The sequence below is a fragment of the Narcine bancroftii genome, chromosome 1, assembly GCF_036971445.1.
Source record: "Narcine bancroftii isolate sNarBan1 chromosome 1, sNarBan1.hap1, whole genome shotgun sequence".
NCBI classification, from domain to species: Eukaryota; Metazoa; Chordata; class Chondrichthyes; order Torpediniformes; family Narcinidae; genus Narcine; species Narcine bancroftii.
In genome coordinates this window covers 47,088,605-47,111,786 of record NC_091469.1, presented here as the reverse complement: position 1 = coordinate 47,111,786, position 23,182 = coordinate 47,088,605, and the positions used below count along the sequence as shown (strand labels likewise).

The 23,182-nt window shown below is 35.9% G+C and overlaps 1 protein-coding gene across 4 annotated transcripts in view; it reads left to right on the top strand.

The window, feature by feature from the left end:
- zcchc7 (zinc finger, CCHC domain containing 7) overlaps positions 1–23,182 on the top strand; it is a 231,281-nt gene that overhangs the window by 125,105 nt on the left and 82,994 nt on the right. For all 4 annotated transcript variants that reach the window (XM_069925879.1, XM_069925905.1, XM_069925899.1 and 1 more), the window contains exon 3: positions 15,197–15,240. In XM_069925879.1, coding sequence (XP_069781980.1) covers positions 15,197–15,240 — 44 coding nt within the window. The remainder of the gene's footprint in view (positions 1–15,196; positions 15,241–23,182) is intronic.

Here is a 23,182-nt window from a genome sequence, read left to right as displayed (position 1 = left end):
TTGATTATCAACACAAGCACACCCCAAGGCTGCATGCTTAGCCCACTGCTCTATTTGTTATACATCTATGACTGTGTGGCCAGGCACAATTCCAATTCCATCTACAAGTTTGCCAATGCACCACACTTGTCGGCAGAATCAGAAACGGCAATGAGGAATCATATAGGATGGAGATAGATCAGCTCATTGAATGGTGTAATGACACATTAGTAAAACCAAAGAGATAATTGTGGACTTCAGAAGGGAATCAGGGGTACCCGGCCCAGTCCTCATCGAGGGCTCAGTAGTGGAGAGGGTCAAGAACCTCAAATTATTGGATGTCAACATCTCCGAGGATCGTCCTGGAGTCTCCATGTTGATGCAATCATAAAGAAGGCTCACCAGTGGATGTACTTTGTGAGGTGCTTGAGGAGATTTGGTACATCACTAAAGACTCTCAAAATCTTCTACAGGTGTACTGTGGAGAGCATTCTGCCTGATTGCATCACTGCCTGGTATGGAGGCTATCCTCTGAAGAGGGATCTCGGAAAGAGATGGATTGAAATAGCAGATAGTTTCAAGAATACAAATATAATAGAGGAATTATTAAAAAGAACATTTTTTAACTCACAATTGTATAGATTGGTGATTTTATCAGGGTGTCTGCAATGCTGTGAGTTGATGAAATAAAATAAAGGATCTTGGAAGAGTGAAGATCCTGATGTTGGGAAATTTCAGGAAATTCAATATAATTGGGAAGATATTGGTATAAGACATGAATGTAGAAGGGAATTACAGGTGTTAGATGTAAAAGTTTTAAATTATATTTTTAACCTTGCATTTTTGAAATGGACAGCAAATTCCATTGTTGTGCTATGCTCCTGGGGTGTTTTCTATTAAAACATTTAGAGTAAATTATTGTTTTTAAATATGTATGTCTAATTATTTATTAAATATTTTGTTGGAATTGAATTTCGGTTCCTTTGGTTTTAGCTTCATTGGTAAAGAGAGCTGCATTGAAATTTTTGTTTATTTTGGTAGGTCTTTAAGTGAAAAATTGAATTTGATCCTCTGTACTCTTCACTCGTGAATTGTCACATCCACTGCTTTTATCAAAATGGTCTGCAACTAATTTCTGTTTTTCCACCAGCTGTAGTTTTGATCCAATGTTCTGACTGTTAGTGTTGCATTACATTGGCTCCTGTGGATGCAAAGGTTCAAAATCAGGTTTTATTAGCTTTGATCCAGTCACGTTGTTGAACCCTCACTACATATGAAAACTTAAATTCTCATTTTCCTCTCTCTCTCCTTTTCTTTCTCTTTTTCTCTTTCTTTTATTCCATCACTTGTCTGTTATTTTCTCTCTTCCACATATTAACTCAGATTATATGACAATTTCTTAAATGCAAAATGTTTTTAATTATTAAAATCGCTATAATTACAAAACAAACACTTTATTGCCTGAAATCTTTGAGAAGAAAAAAATTGATTTCAACAGAAATTATTTTTAAATATAACACAAAATTAATCTTAACAACTTTACTAATATTAATCTTGATTTGGGTAATGGAGAAAGCCTCCATTGGCCTTGCTTTTTCTGGACGAATGAGATTGGAAGAAAATTAGCCAAGCTTCTCTTGAAATTATACCTTATCTTTAGTCAGCACCTGCCACAGAAGGCACCAGATAGTCCATTATGGAAGTTTATAATTCTTTTCTTTAAAGAATTAATGTGTAGTGCTAATTGCATACAGTGTACTGTTACAGTAATTCATCTGTTAGAGTCCATGAACTGAAATGTTTGTTAATCTTATTTTGCCCTAATTTGAAAAGAATAAATTCGAATTATTTTTTACACGTGTACATCCACACAAAAATGATGCTAATGTGAGTAAAAAATAGAACTGCCCAAGATTCAATGAAATCAAAGATATCAATCTATTGTGACAGGAATAAGTACCAAATTAAAACAATGTGTAATCATCATTAATAACCATTGATTGGATGTATGAAGGAACGTTTAAAATTTGTTTTTATGTTTATGTCACCCAGGAAATGTTTATTTAGAGCTGTCAAACCTCTTAGGTGATTTTCAGAACTATGAACTCTTCAAACCTGGCTGATTTCAGGGCAGCCTCATGCACCTGTGATGAGCTTGTCTACTTCATTCACTTTGTGACCAACTTCCACCTTGATCTCAAACTCATCTGGTCCATCTCCAACAACCCTCTCTCCTTCCTGGATCTCTCTGTCTCCAGCTTTCGAGACAAGCTTTCCACTGACATATATTTCAAGCCCACTAGCTCCCACCACTACCTGGACTACACTTCCTCACACCCTGTTCCCTGCAAGAATTCTATCCCCTTCTCTCAACTTCTCTGTCTCTGCCGCATCTGTTCCCAAGATGAGGTCTTCCAGTCCAGATCTTTTTGTCTGCCTTCTTCCCCTCCAACACTATCAACTCAGCCTTCACCCACATCTCCTCCATTTCCTGCTCATCTGCCCTGCCACCCCCCCACCTCCAGACGCAACAATCAAAGAGTCCCCCTTATGCTCACCTAACACCCCACCAACCTCCGCATCCAGCACATTATCCTTCAGAATTTCCAACACTTACAACACGATCCTGCTACCAGACACATCTTCCCCCTCTGCCTTCCGTAAGAACTACTCCCTCTATAACTCCCTTGTGCACTCATTTCCCCCCCCCCCCCCCCCCCCCACCCGCACCTTCCCCTGTGAGTTCCGGGGCCCCAAACAGGCCTTCAAGTGAAAGGTATCCAAAGGATTGATTTACTGCATCCGTTGCTCCCTTTGTGGCCTTCTCTACATCAGGGAGACTGGGTGCAGATTGGGAGATCGCTTCGCTGAGCATATTTGCTCCGTCTGCTATAGCAACAGAGACTTACCAGTAGCCAACCATTTCAGTTCCGTGTCATACTCCTATCCCCCCGTCTGTCCGTGGCCTTATGTACTATTCCACCAAGACCGCCTGCAAGTTGGAGGAACAACACCTGATTTTCCATCTGGGCACTCTCCAGCCAGATGGCATTAACACTGACTTTTTCAGTTTCTGCTAACCTGCTCTTCTCTTACTTGTCCCTCCCTCTCTTCCCCTTTCCAATTCTCCTCCTTCCCCTCACCTAGCCATCCCTCCTCCCCATGATCACTGCTGTGCCCTCCCTCCCATCTCCAACTATCACCACCTGCCTTTGAAACCACACCTTCCATCTTACTCTTTTGCTCAGACATTTTTCTGTATCTTGCTGAAGGGCTCAAGCCTGAAACATCAGTTATGTATCTTTACCTTTGCTATATAAAGGACACTGTTTGACCTGCTGAGCTTCTCTAGCATTTTGTGTGTTCTTGATTTCAGGCATGTATTTTGTGGTAGGTGAAGATCCAGCCAATGTTCACAAAGCAAAGTTTAAAAAAAAACCAAATTAGATATGTGTTGTCAACCCATTCATAACACGAGAGATGAGTATGTGCCAGGAAATCAGTCTATAAGAATGTACCACACATTTGTCTGCATCCATCCCAAAAGCCTCAATTTTACTTCATATCCAAAATGCTGTCTTGAGGTATGGATCCACAGCCTTGACACACAGACATGAAAGTACTGCAGCTGAGCCAGACGGACGTACTTTAAGAGTATTCTAGGGAAAAGTCAAATTGATTAGATATGAAGTTGATACCTTGAAACTTGTACTGATCCGTAGAGTTGCAATCAGTTCTCCATTTCATTTCACAGCATCTCATCCCTTCCCACCCAAAAATAATGCAAATGGCTCATTAAAAATAAATCTGAGTCCTCAGAATTTGTGTTTTTATTTTGAAGAATTACTGCCTAGCTAAATGATTGAAACAGGTACACCATTGCTTTCTTGAAGGAACTGACTAAAACAATATTGTTCTATGCCACTGCATTTTCCTTCACTTCTTTTGTTATGTATTGGTTTCCTAATCCTTGTGTTGAAATGTATCAGACACCACCTTTCTTGGGTGCAGTTAGCCCACTCTTCCGCTTTCTTTGTTGAAAGTTGCCTTAATAGGAGAAGTCAACAGGGAGGACAGAAATGCATTGAAAGTTCCATTTAGTCAGGGTCAGAGAGGTGGTGTTCAGAGTGACAGGCCCACAGGCAGGCCGTTCTTTGAAGCATGCCGACGCAGATGGTCCCCAAGCGTTTAGCTAACTGAAGAGAAAGAAATCCAGAGAAAGCTATTGTACAGCAGCATTGTTACAGTTGAGGAAGGTTGCCAGGGGAAACTGTAGTGTATCACTATTGTGTGATCACTAGTGTGTACCATCCCAAAAGCCTGGATTGTGGAGTAGATTTCATTGTTTTCACTATTTCTGAGTAAAACACAAAGCGAAAGAGTGTGTGTGTGTGTGTGTGTGTGTGTGTGTGTGTGTGTGTGTGTGTGTGTGTGTGTGTGTGTGTGTGTGTATCTATATAATGTATAAATGAGCTTCAGGAAGCTTTAATCACACTTTTAAAAATGTATGTGCGCAAGCACTTGATGAAGATTTGAATGAATGCCACACAAAATCTGCCCTTTGCTTAACCTCATGATAGAATGCAAACAGTATACAGGAAAAAACACAATGAAGGTTTTGACATAGTACGTGAGATTTTATTGGAACGAGGATATATATTGCAATGAAATTCTGAAGTTGTGCACTTGTAAACCTTTGCTTAATGAAGTTATTGAAACAGTGTTGTATCCTTTGCTTTTATAATTTACTTTAGTTAAGTAATTATCTTCTTGCCAGTTTGCTGCCCTCTTGAAATCGTCATCTCCTTGATGTGATATGTTCTACTAACACTCTGCCTTCGAGCACCTTAAGTGGCTCAGACAATGACTATTCCCTCTTCTTTGATCATTTGATGCAGGGGCAAACAGCATCACAGCTGAGTCTGATGTTGTCCATTATCATTGTAAATGTATTCACATGTTCAGCTACAAACATTGAATTGAGATTAAGAGCAGGTAATTCAGGGTCTTTTTTTTCTCTCCCCTAACCCAAGGACTTTGAGAACACTTGTGCCATCCCTGCTTTTATGCTAGCAGAAATCTGATTGCACTTCTAGAGGAAGCAACTTATTGCATAAACTCCTTAAACCATTGATATAACTGTCATCAATTCAGTGTGTCTTACATAAATATATTGTGTGGAATTGTTAAACAGGAGTTCTGTAATGTTCGAGTGGTCAGAAATATACTCTTAACATTCCTATCAAAACCCTTCCATGGATTTCAATTTGGGCGTTGACTTTTACTTGCTACTATCAAATTCATCTTATACTTAAATAATTTATCTCTAATACTTTGCCAATCAAGTTTTCAGTACAGCAGGAGATTGTTCAGTCCATTGCATCCTTCCAAATGCAGCACTAATCCTTTTCCTTCTCTGTTCACTATTGTACTTTTCAACTAATTGTAGTAACATTTTAAATGATGTTATCCTCTCTGTGTCAAATATTAGTAAAAGCTTTTATATTCTAACGATCCTATGTCATTTTTTTAATTAATTGCATCAATCCACATTATTAATCTGGTCTATGCTTCCTTCTGATTTTTCAGCCAATTGAAAAACTGTTTACCTTCTCAAAACTTTGAGAATGCTGAAAACTTTAAATGATTAAAACCTCTATTTTACTTGTAATTTTTTACTCAATTTTTATCTCTTCATTAAATTTTCAGCCCACTGATGTAGATTAATTATGTATTCGTTGAAGAAAACATACAGCCATCCAGTTTACAATAATTAAGAGGTGGTAGCTTTGGAAAATGAATTTTCATAATTTACTCAGGATTCCACAACACATCTGGTCTCGCATTTTGTGCATGATTAAATTGTTTTTATTTTGTAAGTTTCAGGTTGCATATTCACATTTGGTGGAGATTTTATCTGTAAATAGTGTGTCTATAGATACTGTGTATGCATCGTTCTTGGAATTATGCATATACTACCAAATACATTAATTTTGTAAACTAGTCAAGGTGCAGTTGCACATTTCTCCCTGGGAGGTGTTGTAGCACCACTAAAATGTGCTAGGCGCGTAATTATAGATGTGTAAAACAATTCCAGAAACATTTTTCATTATAAGTATGGGCACAGGAGCTTATAATGGAAATGCATAAAATTACAATGTATTATTTTAAAATGGGAATAAATATATTTGTTCAGATTTGTTAGAAATCCCCAGTTTTGTAACTATTTTGCTGCATAATTACACATAGATCTAATTTCACCTCTTATTGCAACTTGTTACCAATCAGCTTTATTGCTACATTTACCCGAGAAGTGAGATTTCACGTTAAAATGAGCTACTTGAAGAATTTTCCTACCTACATAACTAATTGTTCCATTGACTGCCAAAGTATTGATGTTTGGTGAAGTAGATGTTCTGTTCTTCAAATGTTACTTATTTTTTTAGAGCAAATGACAACCTATTCCTTAAATCGCGATATCATGTGGACATGACTCTAGAATTTTGATTCCAAGAGACAGTGGTTTTGAATGAGTGATAAGGGAAAGTATAAGTACATACTGGTAGTTCTTTACAATTCATTACCAAACTATAGAAGCAGGCTTTTGTTTAGAAGTAGGGAGACGTTGTTTAGTTTGAACTATAAACTTAATAAAATCCAGGACAATTTAGGTTTTTATTTTTTTTAAGTCAGCTCTTTTCTTGCATGTAATATCAGGGAATTTACAAAGGGCCTAATAGCAGGTAGTCGGAACGCCTCATAGAAAAGTAAATCCTTTCACTATGCATGCAAGCAGCATGTTCCTGTCTTTAACACATTTTTTTAAAGAGAGGCCATTATGTTATTTTTGTAAATAACTTGGAGACAGCGGCTCGATTTTCCAACATTTAGCAAGCCCACATTGACAAAACCCAAATTTAAATGCTGGTGCTGTGTTTCATTTGGATTAATTTATGTGGGTTCAAAGTGAACATTGTCCCTGTTTACACAGTGCACTACATTGTCTTTTACACAGAGTCAGTGAATCGAATCAAATCCAAGCTGTGTGACCCTGACTCAGGAAATTACCCATGTGCATGTGTCATTGAGGAGTGCTGCGGGGATTACTGTATTGTACCAGGAGGGTGGTATCATCTTCATCTTTTTTTAACAGAACCTCTTGTAAAGGAGCTCGGTATATGATTGTCATGTGTGGTTGTGAGTGGACAAACCCTTCTTAACAGAATTGTAGGAAAATGGATCATCAAAACAGTGTGTAGTTTAACTAAAAGGTAGGTACTGGGAGAGAGATGTGATATTTTCAAAATGAGCAATATTTGGATTTTAATTGAATGAAACTGCATTTTCCCCATTTTTTGTGGGATTTTGTAGAATGGGACCATTGAAAGTTGATCAGTACATAATATCTTGACTTCTATTAATAATGTCCATTGACTGTTCTGTTTATCTGTAGTAAATTATACGTGGTCTCTCCCCCGCTCCCCTCCCCCCCTACAATTGCTGGAAATGTAATATAATCACCTAGAATTGAACTATAAGAAATGAGCCACAGTGAGCAGTATTTTGTTGATCATATTGTATCAGCTAGACGAGTGGCAACTCATTATTTTGGAAGATTGAAGTCAATGTGAAGGATAATGAAAGGTTGAGGGATAAAGAAAGGGGAAATCCAGCACATAGCTAGTTTTTTTCCTGGTTCATCACTCTTCATAACGTAAGTGTTTTTTTTCCAAGGAGAAAATACTTTTGTCATCTTAAATATGAACAGAATTTTTTTTTAAAGTATGGAGCTGTAAAGAAATTGTCATGACCATTATGAGTTAATAATATAGCAAATTGTTCTTTGGGGTGGTAATACTTACTTTTCCCATTTGGTAAATTGTTCATTTCAACCAGGCCCTGAGTATGAGGATAGGGTTAGGGGTAGGTACATATAAGAAATTATCTTGCATTGTTCATATAAAACCCACACAGTTAACTCGCTAAGTTTTGAATAATTTGAAAACAGGAGGTGAGCTTGTGGCATAAGATTCCACACTAGACCGAAGAGTACACGATGTATTGAAACTCATCCATCTATAGAATTAACAAGAGTCAAAAAGTTATCAAAAGTGAATTAATAATAATGAAAAATGTTTTACAAGACTGAATCCAGCTGTCTGGTGTCCTTCCAACAACAACATGCTTTATTATAATTCCACATAAGACGCTTCATATTGGTTAATTGAAACTTCACTCGAAGTTATTTATGGTGGAACTACTTGAAAGCACACTAAGCTCTTTGATTTTAAAACTCCATCTAAAATGTTCGCTCCAAGGAGTATCATATAGTATTAAAACTACAAACTAGGATCAGCGAGAACAAGTGATATGTGAAGCTTTTGTCTTGCTACTATTTTCCACTGAATGTGATATTAAACTGTATATTCTAGTAGTCAGATTGTCACAACTTATTTTTAGTTGCTCTTTTATTTAACCATAAAAAAGTGATTTTTTTTTAGACCTACAGCATGGTAACAGGCCATTTCGGCCCACAAATCCGTGCCACTCAATTTACACCCAATTATCCTACACCCCCAATATTTTTCGAACTATGGGAAGAAACTAGAGCCCCTGGGGAAAACCCACACAGACACGGAGAGAACATACAAACCACTTACAGACAGCGCAGGATTCAAACCCCAGTCCTGATCGCTGGCACTGTAATGGCATTGAGCTAACTGCTACGCCAACCATACGTTCCAATGATTAATTGTAACGTTTAACAAGAGTAGCTGTCAACTATTTGGAGGGGAGAGAAAGGTTTTGTTGTTTATCACATATTGATACTTGTTCATGCCATAACAATGAGCATTGATCTGATTTGGTCTGCTTCTTTAAGGATTAATTCTGTAGGTGGTATTTATTTGAATCAAAAAACCTCACCTGCTATTGACATACCAGTCAGAAGATTTTTATGAGACTGGTCCAGGTACACAAATTTCTGATATACATATACTCTATTACTGAGAGAGATCCACATTTTCTGAGAATATCACATCAAGGTTAAAAAGATAGATGTAAACAAGCCTATCCATAGATCTGTCTTATGGTACAGACCAGATCAGATACAAAAAATTTTTAAATTCAAATTTCTTAACCTCTTTACCATAAAATTGTTGAGCAGTTCAATCTGTAATCAGTCTAAACTTTTATGGATTTCCAATATTTCTAGTTTCATTGATTTCCAACATTCATATCACCTTTCCTTCTATTTAATACATACCAAATTGCTTAAGCCCTGCAATAATTCACCAATTGTGTGATCCATATTGTTTGTGGAAGTGTTATTTTTCTGTTGATTTTATACTACAATGCGATATGAGGTGAGAACCTGGCCATTGGCAGCACTCAGACCTCTAAATCATAAGGTTCTAAGTCCCACTTCGAAGAGCTTCACACACAAATCCAGGCAGATGTTTCACTGTAGCACTAAGATCCATGATACTATATCAGAGAAGACCAGAGAGTTATCCCTTGTGTCATGACCATTGTTAATCCTTCATTTAAATATTGCGAAGATACAAATGAACCAATCATCCTCTCATTGTTGTTTGTGAATGTTTGTGCAGAATTGCAAGGATTGCCCGAAAATCCTTTGAAATCGATTGAGGCTGTGAATGGCCCCAGGTAAATTCAAATCTTGCTTTCTGTTAATTAGCCATAACTTTTACAATGGTTGGGTAACTGTTTTTACATTTTGTACTTGACCATACAGACCAATTAAGACCCAACTAAAGAGTGTAGTCTGTTTGGCCTTTGGGACTTGCTCTCTGAAAACTTTCAAGAGGCTCACAATAAAGAAGAAAATCATAATATTTCAGGTAGCCTTGATTTAATTAACTTCAAGACAATAGATCCTTTACAGAAAAAAGGTAGGTCGTCTGCAATGTTGTCTAGTTTTATTCTTTCTCCCTCTCTCTCTCTCTCTCTCTCTCTCTCTCTCTCTCTCTCTCTCTCTCTCTCTCTCTCTCTCTCTCTGGTCTAAATGCATTATTTGTAAATACCAGGGTTAAAAATTTTCTTTCATTTGAAGAAATGGCCAAAACAACTATTAATTGTGGTTGGATACTTTTTTGAATATGATTTAGAATGGTTTAAATTTATCCCGCTGTGCAGAAAATCAAATCATTTTCCAACTCTTAGCGAATGCTATTCAGAAAATTGGATCAAGTGCCATCATAGTCTTCTACAAATTGTTTAAGCTGACATCAAAAGACATATTAGGTGGATAACCATGATATATATCAATTCCATTTGGCTTAATAAAGAACAAATCACAGTGCATAGTAACTGTAAAACATACTGTGACCAACCAGATTTAAACCTTAAAATCAAACTTGGGTTGTCAGCAGAATTGACAGTTTTCTGCAGCACCTAAAGCTACCTAATCACATTGAGTTTTGTAGTCTAGAGTTTAATCCATTAGAGAAGCATTTTCCACTATATCAAAAATAGAATTAAGATCACAACTTTCTATTTGCATAAAACTTAATATAATACTTAAAATTGAAGGGGACCTTTGTGGAATTCGTATTGGGAATGCTATGGTTTTTGTAATGTGTTGCTCCCCTTAACAAAAATCATTCCTGAAAATAGTTTTGGAACATCAATAGGATATTTTGTGGTATTTTTACAGCTTTTTGAAAAACATGAGTGTTAATGTAAATTAAACATTCATAGAGAGTTATTCAAATTAAACTAAAATTTGTACTATTATCCAGTTTGATTTCATTTTCAATACTGATAATGTTTAGATGTTTGACATTTTTTAGATAAATTTGCATAGCAAACATTTACCTTATCATTAAATATTTCCATTGCAAATAAGTATGTAAAGAGGAGCACAAGATGTACACATGCATGCATTTGTTATGCATTTAATGTTAATTTAACATTTGATGAATGAGATAAATACAACATTGAAATAGATTTTTACAATGTCTGTTTAAAAAATTATGAATAAATATGAAAGATCATCTTGTAAGTGAAACTTCATATAATTCTCTAGTATCCAATGAAAATCAAAATTATATGAAATATATCTGTGCTTTTACTACAATCACAGCATCTGCAGACTTTTGTGTTTCACTGTGTAAAATATAGTATGTTCTATACTCCAGACCACATAGGTTTGACGGAAGGTATTGGGAGTACTTATGCATCAGATATAGGCTACACATGTTGAATAAAGAGTTGCATTTTGCTGTATGCATCAGTACAGAGGCATAAAAATTGTAGGAGCTAGAAACATACCTAAAATTATTCAACAGTAGTATTGTGATCAGGGCCCATGAAACAATTTATTCAGAAAATATAGGAGTATTATTTGGCCATATATAATTTATTATTTTCAGATTTTAAGATAAATTGTATTTTTGCTAATAGTTCCTTTGATATAAAATTTATTTCCTTTTGGTCTCACCATATACATGTGACTGAGAGATCAACCCAACTGGTATTTTTGGGCTCATCCTTGAGATGAGGAAAATTATTTTCTGATGATTCTCAGATTCTTTCGTGATCAAGCTACACGTAGCAATTGGGCCCAATGATCAAAGACTTGGCAGTGGGAAGTAAGCCTTTGCACAGTTATTATATTGGATGATGTAAGGTGATGTATATTAAATATGAGCTAGAAATTACAACTTCAGTTTGTGTTCACATTTTTAAAATGGTATAATTCACAATCTTATAAATTGCACAGTGAGCATCTTGTTGATCATATTAGGATAAAACCAATCCTGAATGGTTAATTAGATTATTAATTATATAATGACCAATCACTCACTAAATAGGTTGTATGATTCTTTACTAACAAATGTGATGACATAATGTCAAAGTTAGATCAGTGTGCAAGAATCAGGTGAATCACATGGAATGACACGACAGCACCCTTGGGCTTCCAAAGTCTGTATATTTACCCATCAGACCAGAGGAGTGGTAGAACATTAAAATTGATTTTTTTTTTAAATTCACAATTAATTCTACTAATACAAATGTTGTGTGATTGGTCAATATTGAAACCTTCCATTATAAAATTAACCTTATGCAGCTCACTATTTGATTATATTCATTACAAAAAAATAAGTTTGAGAAAAGACTTAACAATTTATTTAGAATATTTAGAAGAAATGAAATGAATCGGAGAGGATTTGTGAAGATATTACTTGCTATGATAATACAGCATATTACTGGTAATCCCAAAATATATTTGATATATATATTAATACAAAATTCAAGTTTAAAATTTAAATGCAAATTTTGTATTAATGTATGTAGCTGAGTTGTAAGGATAAATTTCTCTGATGTCTTGTGAGACAAGCTGAATTGTTTGCATCCATAGCCACCGTTGTCCAATTATCATTTGGGTAAATACTACTTTTCCTCCTCATTTTGTCAGTTGAGGGTGAAAGTTGGTGAATCAGTACTATTTTTTAATCACATTCTTTCAGTGAAAGTACTTCTGAACCAATGCATAGATGTTTATGACGCTTTGTTTTAAGGGAAACTGGATTTGTACTAGGCCTCGATCAAAGTCTCTATCTTTCTGTCTTTTTGTCCTTTTGTAGTGAGTTAGGTTATAAATAAGTTATATTGTTTCTGAAGAAAATACTGAAATAACTAAATTGATGTGTTAGAATTTTTAACAGTAAATTTGAACTTTTCTATTGTAGCATTGTATTCAAGACTGTGAAATATTTTGTTGGAGCACATTTTTATTTATATGCCATGAATAAAATAATTATAATTGGTCATCTTTCTATTGAGATGGCTACACTTATCAGGCACTTGCATTGAAAGTGTAAATTATTGCATGTAATTTTTTTTTATAAATCCACAACCGTTCACTTGTGTGTTGACAATGAGAATACGTGTTGCAATCATTCATTCCCGACCCCATCAATACGGCAAACTCCAATTATGATATCAAAACATGTGATTTAACTGAGGGAAATTTTAGTTTGCTGCATTTTTAATTGTTGATAAATTTACAATAATATTGGGAAATGAATCAAAGAGATTATATAAATATTTTTTGTAATAATTTAACATAATTGACTTTCAATGGTAGGCAGGTCTCTCAATAATTTTGGACCCTTCCAAATATTTGAAATGGGTGTATTTTATTGGGAGCTGTTCATCATCCCCAAAATCTTCGCAGTTTTACCAGTCCAAATCATGTAAATGCTGAAAGCAGAAATCATTTGCTCTCTTTAGACTGACCCATATATTTCAAGATTTTCTATTGTACCTCCTCTTTTTTCATTAATTTTTATTGATACCTGCAATCTCAAAGTATACAAATAATTTGCTAATTCTGATTGTAAAGCTGGAAAATAATATTCAGCTTTCTGAATACATAGACTTGTGTATTTTTAATGAATTAATTTATTTAATTTATATTACACCATTAAGCCTACAGTTCAGCAATTTGAAAATTGTATTACATCGTATTATTTCCTCAACATGGTTAACCATATTGGGTATAAAGTAAAACAGAAATGGTCCACAATTTTAAAAGTCATAGGGAAATACTCCACTGTGGTTGAAATGGAAAGCAATTAAAATTGTCATTCATGTTTTTTCTTACATTTCTTTGTGAAAAATTTCAAGTTACCACAATTCTGTTTTATAACTTTTATTTGTAATCTGCTGATTTATGACCTAAATTGAAGTTTTATTATGTATGTTTTTATTCAATCAGAGTATGGTGTGGCATAATTAATTTATGAGGTCAATATTGTCCAATTAATTGGATTTTACAATTATGGTATAAGCTGTTGTAAAAGTTATCTTATAAGTTTGAACTTTCAATATTACATGCATAAAAATACTTCACTCTTCACTTCAAAGTTGTGGGTGGCTCAGTTAGCCTAGTGGTTAGGCAACACTATTACATTGCCAGTGACCCAGATTCAAATATGGTGCTGTCTGTAAGGAGTTTGTTTGTTCTCCCCATGTCTGTGTGGGCTTTCCCTAGGTGCTCCAGTTTCTTCCCACCCTCCAAAATATACATGGTTGTAGGTTAATTTGGGTGGTATGGGTTTAAATGGCCAGAATCACCTTATATCTATACTGTATTTTCACTCATATAATATGCAGAAGATCATAAATTGTGTAAAAATATTTGTGTGTAACGTGCACACGCATATACCGTGTGGGGATAGTATCCTAAATTCCGACTGACAAAAACAATTTGCATTTAAATGAGACAAAACACAGTCTACCACAGTTAATCTTCCGCAATTAACAGTGAATCTACTTCCTTCAGAAGTGTCAACCGTCCATTATATAGATGATATCCTGCAGCAACATATTAACAAGTTTTGGAAAGGAAGCAATTAAATAGATCGAGAAAAGGCTTCAGAGTTGAGCAGGATTTTAATTCTAATGTTATCTCAAATCAGAGGCACTTGAATGTTAATCTCCTCCCTCAGGGATGGGGTGTAAGCATTTAATATTGATAAGGTGCCAGAATGTCCTGTTTATAGGAATACCCTGGCATTCAGTACAAAGAAATGACTCCCAAGATCAAAATTTCCCACATATGCTTGCCGTAAATAGTGTGCATTCATTCATTGCCGCTATTACATTCTCTTGCTGACTATAACATTCCCACACTCACTATAAATTGCGTCTTTCTCACGGCCACTATAACTTTCATTGCCACCATAACATTCCTACGCTCGTTATAAATTGCTGGTGTGCCTTTCCCTCACCCACTATAAATTGTGCTCATTCTTTTGATGCTGCTATTATACTCCCACGCTTGCTATAACTTCCCATGCTCTCTATAAATTGCCAGCATGTCTTTCCCATATCCGCTATAAATTGCCAGGTTGACTTTCCCATGCCCACTAAATATTGTGCATGTTCTTTCAATATGTAAAAATGTTCCTGTATAGCGCGCACACATATAACGGATGGGTGGGGGGGTTTGGTTTGTAAAATACACATATAACACAGGCATTATATCTAACAATACAGTAAAAAATTTAAATCAGTACCAGAGTTTATTCTCAAGTTGACTGAGCTTCTGAAAAATATCGATGACTTCGTTGAAAGTGAACCTATTGTAAAAAGCAGTATATTTTCCAAATTATGGAACTTGTTATGATGAATCATGCCAGTTTTCAGTCAAATTTTAATTTTAGTGTTTTTTTTTAATTTTTAGGTTACCTTTGTTCTGAGTGGTTCATCTGTGAAAAAGATCTACAGGTAAGATAGTCTAAAATAAGGTGTACAAGTCTCCTGGACCAGATGGACTGTACGCAAGGGCTTAATGGAGTTAGCTGAAGAGATGGTGAACACATTTGTCATGATCTTTCAAGAATCATGAGGTGGGAATGATTCCAGAGGAGTGGAAAATTGCAAATGTCACTCCACTCTTTGAGAAAAGGCAAAAGTCCAGAAGCAGTGCTAGGAAAGATTCTAGAGTCCACCTATTAAGGATAGTTTCAGAGTACTTGAAAGCATATGATAAAATAGACTGAAGTCAGCATAATTTCCTTCAGGGAAGATCTTGCTTGACAATTCTGTTGGAATTCTTTGTGGCCATAACAAGCAGGACAGAAAAAAGGAGTCAGTGGATGCTGTTTATTTGCATTTTCAGAAGGCCTTTGACAAGATGCTGCACATAAGAATGCCAAATGAGATAAGTGCACATGGTGTTACGGGAACAGTGCCAGTGTAGCTAGAAGATTAGCTGACAGCAAAGAGTGTAAATAAACGGGGCCTTTTCTGGATAGCTACCAGTAACTAGTGTGACAGATTATGCTATATTTTATAGTGTTTATAGATATGTTTTAAAGGAGATAAATTGTGGCAGGCTTTTTAATGTAGGTCACAAACAAATACAAACACTTCAAAACAGATCGCATTTAAAATGCAAGAGCTTGGCTCAAGCCAGACAGTCCAGGCTCCAAGTGCCTTCATAAACTTTGAAGAATGCCTAAAGAGACTTCATAAGTAGGTGTTAATTGGACATGCTGTGGAGTAATGGATTATTGTTTTGGAAAGCAACAGATGAATGAACTCAGAAGATTGGGTCTGGTACAGCAGTCTGAGTGCAGTTTGCTGTTCTAAGAGGATCATGTGGTTTTCTCTGTGAGAAAATTAGAGTTCTATAGTTTTACAGTTCAGCTGCAGCAGCTGGGACTGGGAGTTGGCAAGTTTGTGGAAAAACCCCATTTTGAAGATGCATTGTGAATTCTGGTCAAAGCCCTTGTGGTCCATACAAGAGGAGATGGCTGGTTGTATAATGTTGAACTATACTGAATATTGAAAGGACTGGATAAAGTGGACAAGATGCTTCCAGTAGTTGCATGTTCTAGGACCAGAATAAAAGGATGTCCCTTTATAAAACCAGAAGACATAGGAAAAGAAATAAGGTTGCTCAGCCCATCAGCTCTGCCCTGCCGTTCAATCATTTTTCCACTCAGCCCCACTGCCAGGTCTTCTCCCCATAACTTTTGATGCCCTGGCTAACCAAGAATCTATCAAACTCTCCTTTAAATACACCCAATGGCTTGGTCTCCTCAACTGCCTGTGGCAGCAAATTTCTCAGATGCACCACTCTGTGGCTAAAGAAATTCCTCCACATCTCTGTTCTATCCTGAAGTTATATTCACCATGTTTCAATGAGATCCCCTCTTATTCTCCTAAATTTCAATGAATACGGGCCATTCTTGTGAAACTCCTTTCAACTCGTTCTTGCAGCAGCACATCCTTTCTTAAATGAGGAGCCCAAGACTGCTCACAACACTCCAAGTGAGGTCTCACCAGTGCCTTATTAAACCTCAACATCACATGAATGCCAGCATTGCATTTACCTTCTTCACAACCTGAAAATTTACCTTTAGGCTATCCTGCACATTTGCTTCTGGAAATTTTTAATTTTTTTCCCATTTTAAAACAAAGAGCATGTCCATTTACTTCTTCTACCAAAGTGCATGACCATAGACTTTCTTACATTGTATGTCATTCACCACTTCTCTGCCCATTCTAATCTAAGTCCTTCTGCAGGCTCCGTGTTTCCTCTGCACTACATGCTTCTCCACCTACCTTTGTTATCATCTGCAAATTTGGCCACAAAGCCATTGATTCCATAATCTAAATCCTTAATGAAGCGACCCCAACACCAACCCCTGTGGAACACCATTAGCAACTGGCAGAGCCAACCAGAATGTGATCCCTGTATTCCAAATCTGCTTCCTCCCAATGCTTTACCCTCACTAGTATGTTTCCTATCATACCATGGGCTAATATCTTGTTATATGGTCTCATGTGCTCTTTGTCAAAGTCCTTCTGAAAATCCAAATTCACGACATCCACTGCATCTCCTTTATCTAGCCTGCTTGACACTTCTTCAAATAATTCAAACAGGTTTGTCAAGTAATGTTTCCCTCAAGGAAACCATGCTTTGGCCTATCTTGTCATGGGTCTCCAAGTACTCTTTACCCTCATCTAGAAAATTAACAACTTCTTCCCAACCACTGATTTCAGACTAACCAGCCTGTAATTTCCTTTCTACTGCCTTCCTCCCCTCTTGAATATGGGGGTGACATTTGTGATTTTTCCAGTCCACGTTGGAATCTACCGATTCCTGAAAGATAATTTCCAGGACTTCCACAATACCGTGACAGAGATGAGGAGAAATGAATCTTTTGAATTCATTGCTACAGACTGCTGTGGAGGCTAATTTATTGGGTAGATTTAAAGTGAGATTGATGGGTTCTAGATTAGTAAGAGCATCAAAAGTTATCAGGAGAAAGCAAGAAAATGGAGTTGGAAGAAGAAATAAATCAGCCATGATTCAAATGGCGGAACATACTCTCTTGATGTCATAAAACAAGAGCATTAAGGATGCCAGGGCATCCTTTCGACAAAGGATCCTGAACCAAAGCATTGACTAACCGTTTCTCTCCCTGGATACTGCCTGATGCATTGAATCCCTTCAGCTTCTTTCTATTCACACAATAAGCATTACTACTTAAATTTTAAAAAATCTTTAAATGTTCTTAAATTTCTTAATTGAAATAAAATACAGGTGATAATACTGATTTAAATTTGTTAACCATGAATTTAATCTGGTTTTATCCACTGGAATGATTGCTCTTTTTGGATTTGGCATATTAAATGCAAATCTTTCATCTGTGCTAATGTCTTTACTCAGATACAAAGAAAAACATTCTTAAATATTGGCATTAATTGATAACAATTGTTAATTTTTTTTAAAACCAGATTTAATACTCAACTAGCTGCAATTTTCAGTCTGTGGCAATTGTGATGAAGCCTAATCCATTCAGGTTGCAGTTAAATTTTATTTCAAATCTGTATCCTGAGGAGTATTTAATAGGTTAATAAAAATTTTGAACACAAAATGTGATGAGGAAGTCTACATATGTTGCATAAATTGGCTAAGTGGTTGACAATAAGGATAGCTGTAGACTTTAGGAAGTGATAGATGGTCAATTGGACGGAAAAATGGCAAATGGAATTTAATCTTTTAAGTGAAAAGTAGTGCATTTTGAAAGGTGGAATTAGAGAGGGTGTGTAAATTAAAGTTCTTGGGTGTCACTATATTGGAGGACCTTTTCTGGACCCACCACACTAATGGCATCGTTAAGAAAATACATCAGCGCCTCTACTGCCTCAGAAGTTAGCGGAGGTTTGGTATGACACCAAAAAGCCTGGCAAATTTCTACAAGTGTGTGGTGGAAAGTGTGCTGGCCAGCTGCATCGCAGTCTGGAATGGGGACACCAATACTCCTGAGCATAAAGTCCAACAGAAAGATGATATTGGACACAGCCCAGAACATCACAGGAACCCTTCCCTTGCCACCATCGAGAACGTATGCAGAGATCGTTGCCTTCGGAGAGCAACAGCAATCCTCAAGGATCCACATCACTCAGCACATGGTCGTTTCTCGGTGCTACCATCAGGAAAGAGGTATAGGTACCACAAGACTCGCACCAACACGTACAGGAAAAGCTGCTACCCCTCCACCATCAGACTCTTCAACAACAAACTCAATCAGGGACTAATTTAAGTACCCTTACTTTTGCACTTTATAGTTTTTTTTTTCATTTCTATATTGCACAATCGATTGTTTACATTTGTTTACATGTGTACATTGTTTTTTTTTAAACTTTATTTAAGATTTTATAACATGAATAACATATAGGATGACATTTAAAAAAATTAAGAATAAAATAATAAAATTACAATACAATATCAGTAATCTAAATAAACTATACCCTCCCCAATAATTATTACACATTAATAATCCAACTCAAATTAGTCCAACCCCCCTTTCCCCCCCAAAATAAAGAGTGAAGAATTAATAAAGTTAATAATATATAAGGAAAAAAAACCCACTTACAAAAAAAACAAAAACATAACCGATTAAAATACTAACAAAAAGAAAAGTAATTAATACTAAGATATCAGACTTAAAAACATATTTAAATCAAACTTAAATGCATATATTTAACAAACAGAGTTAAGATGAAACATATATTTAACTCAAACTTAATATAAAAAATTTGTAAAGTTAGTAACATTATCTATCAAAAATTCTTAAACAATAATCAATTCTTTAAAAAAATTGTAGCATGAAAAAAAAGATGAAAAAAAAACTTTCTCTATAGAGATAAACCTTCACCAAATATCAACTAACTTCACATCTATCATCATATTAGTCACATAAACCACCATCTTAAAACAAAATTCAAAGCTCATTAAGCATTGTACAATTCAATTTTAGTACTCTTCCACCATTTTTCCCTTTTACTCTTGAATAGTTATCCAATAAAAGCTCCAATACCACATTTAAATATCCACAATCATTAGGTTAAAATTCAGATATCCAAATAATAAAAACACATCTACAAAGAAATCTATATCTTCAACAAATGGAGCATAAACCACAAACAAAATTCAAGTCTCATTAAGAATTGTACAATTCAATTTATAACTTTCACCATTATTCCCTTTGTTCTATAACTAAAATAGCAAAATAATATACACCAGAATTACCACTCCTTTCACCTTAAAGTTAAAGAAAAAATATAAAAAAAACTTATCCATCCCATTCACATTTAAATTTCAGATATTCCTTATCTACTGAATAAACTTTACAAAAAAAACCACATCAATTTTTAGTTTTTTAAACAATCAAATACTTTCTTATGCTTTTTTTTTAATAAACAAAAAAAAACCCTTCACTCTTTAATCTAATAATACAAAAAAAAAGGAAAAAAAAACGGGTAGGAGGTTAAAAATACCCCCTCCCGTCTAAACCGCGCAATGCGGTAACTCCCAAAAAAAAATGGGTGTGAGATAACTCACACGTAGCAGATGACTTTCAGGAAATAGTGCCTATCCAGTTCTCTCCCCCAACTCTCACTTCATCTTAAACTAACATCATCATTATTTAATATCCCTTTTTTTTAAAAAAAACATTAGGAAAAAAAAAGGACAACTCTTCTTTTAATCAGCTCCAACTGCCGAGTCACCATTACAACCATTCCTTCTTGGAGCACGGCTCTTTTCTTCCATCTCTTGTCTCCTTAGAGATCGCGGCGGACTATGTCTCTGTTGAAACTGAGGAATTGGCAGCTCTTGAGCAAATGCTATAGCTTCCTTTGGAGAATCAAAGAACTTTGGTTGGCAACCATCTTGAAAAACCTTCAAAACAGCTGGATATCTAAAGGTTGCCTTGTAACCTTTCTTCCACAACAACTCTTTAGCAGGATTGAATTCCCGTCGTTGGAACATAACTTCTTGACTCAAATCCGCATAGAAGAAAACTCGATTATTTTGAATCATCAAGGGTGATTTTCTCTGTTGTGCATTATTACGAGTAGCTATTATTGCCTTCCTAATAGCTACTCGTAAAATTATTTCTCTGTCGTAATAATTCAAGCAACGAACCAAAACAGGTCTTGGACTTTGACCTGAAATAGGTCTTCTACGCAAGGCTCTGTGAACACGTTCCAGTATTATACCTTCCGGGAAATGTTCTTGACCCAGCACCTGTGGAATCCATTCAGTAAAAAATTTTCTTGGGTCTGGTCCCTCCATACCTTCCGGCAAACCAATAATCTTTATATTGTTCTGTCTGGATTGGTTTTCCAAATAATCAATGTTTTTCACCAAATTTTTATTTTGAGTTTGTAAGTCTTCGACCATTTTGGTCACATCAAAAACTTGATCCCGTATTTCGTCTATATCTTCTTGACACGAATTAAATTTATCTCTCACTTCAAGCTTAAAAGCTCCAAACTCAGCCATCTGTTGAGAATGTATTTTCACCAGAGTATTAAACCTAGTACCAAGTTCAGTCATAATCTTGGATAATCCCTGCATTGTATAAGATAATTTAGATTCAAAATTCACAAAAATCTTTTCAATTGGAAGAGATTTTGGCTCAACAGATTCCTGCTTCTTCTGCATAACCAAAGGATCTTCTGATCCTTCCTTCATTCTGGTTGCCTTCCTTGTAGTATGACTGCGTGTGGAAACCCCAGCCACAACCTCTCCAGCAGTGGCTGGAGGACAGGGTTTTCCCCAGTCCATAATGTATTAAATTCTCCCAGTACATCAAGTTGTATAGGTTCTTCTATCTCAAGAGATGCAGTTTGCAGCGCCACCTCTACAGTTGACAAATGCCTTTGAGTAACTTTGTTCTAAAGGCTGTTTGGCGCCCTCTTTAGGGGGCTCTACCGATGTAACATAGAGCTCTACATCCGAACACTGTACCTCTCTCCTGGGATCCATTTCACGCTGAGTCCCGGTGTCTTTCCTGTAGGTAGGCTCCAAAACTTGAACTTTTGGAAAATGTAGTTTTTTGATGATCTGTTGTCATTTTTTTTTTTGCTCTTTTCCACCAATTGTACCATCATAAGTTAAATTAACAGCACTGAAATTAACTTTTAAAGAATTTTAAAGGGCATTTCTAGACAAAACAATAAGATAGAGTCAGGAGAGGACTGGAAGGCACGTCTGATCCTTATGCCACATGTGTACATTGTGTACAGTTTTTTTTATACTACCAATAAGTGGGAATTCTGCCTGAATCGCTGGAAAAGGAATCACAGGGTTGTATGTGATATTATGTATGTACTCTGACAATAAATCTGAAATCTAATCTCAATCACAGAGATTAAATGGTGTGGAGTGAGTCTGTACCTCTGGATTCTTGAAAGTGAAAGGAAGTCAGCAAGTTGGTTAAAAACAGACAGGGTACTTACTTTATTAACTTTGGCATGGAATAAAGGAATGAGGAGTTCTTGCTGGAATTGTATAGGACACTAGATTGACCTCAGTATCACTTTCAATTTTGGTATCACATTAGAAGAAAGGTGTGATTGAATCTGTGAGAGAATACTGAGTAGATTTGCAATGACATTGCCATGACTGGAAATGTGTATCATTTAGAAAAGAATGGATAAGATGGGATCATATTCTTTAAAACCAAGAAGGGTGAGAGTAAACAATTCATCTGCTAACAATGAAATGATCAGACTTGTGGATGAATTGCTGAAGCTTTAGTTGCTGCTCAAACTCTTAAACCCAGAGCTCAGGTTCCTCCAGTTGACAAGTCTTCCTGTATCTCTGGTTGTCCAAGATGGGAGAAGCATCCTGGAGTTCGTACTTGGCACAGAATTTGCATCGGACAAAGTCTGAGATGGTGTAACCATGGTTTAATTTTTAATTAGTTCAGTAATGCCAAATGTCTGAACCTGGAGAACCCTGATTCAACAAATTCCTTTATTCACCGAAATCCTGAAATTCATACTGTATGGAAGCTGTTTTTGAATTTTTGAGGAAAAATATAAATACACTGGTCAGCAATTTTTTTCAAAAAGCTTGGTTCCTGAAATAAAATTTGGATTATGGAAAAGACCTACATACAAAGAGGAAATGTAAAGAACTGTGCAAAACAGAGGAAAAATATAAATACACTGGTCAGCAATTTTTTTCAAAAAGCTTGGTTCCTGAAATAAAATTTGGATTATGATAGACAACTTCATGTTAAACACAAAGATGATTTCAGATTTGGTGGATGATGTAGGAAGTTGGAGAAGCCTGAACTTTTATTGAATGTTGTATGTTTAATTGCACAATAAAGCTGACACATTGCATTACTTAAAC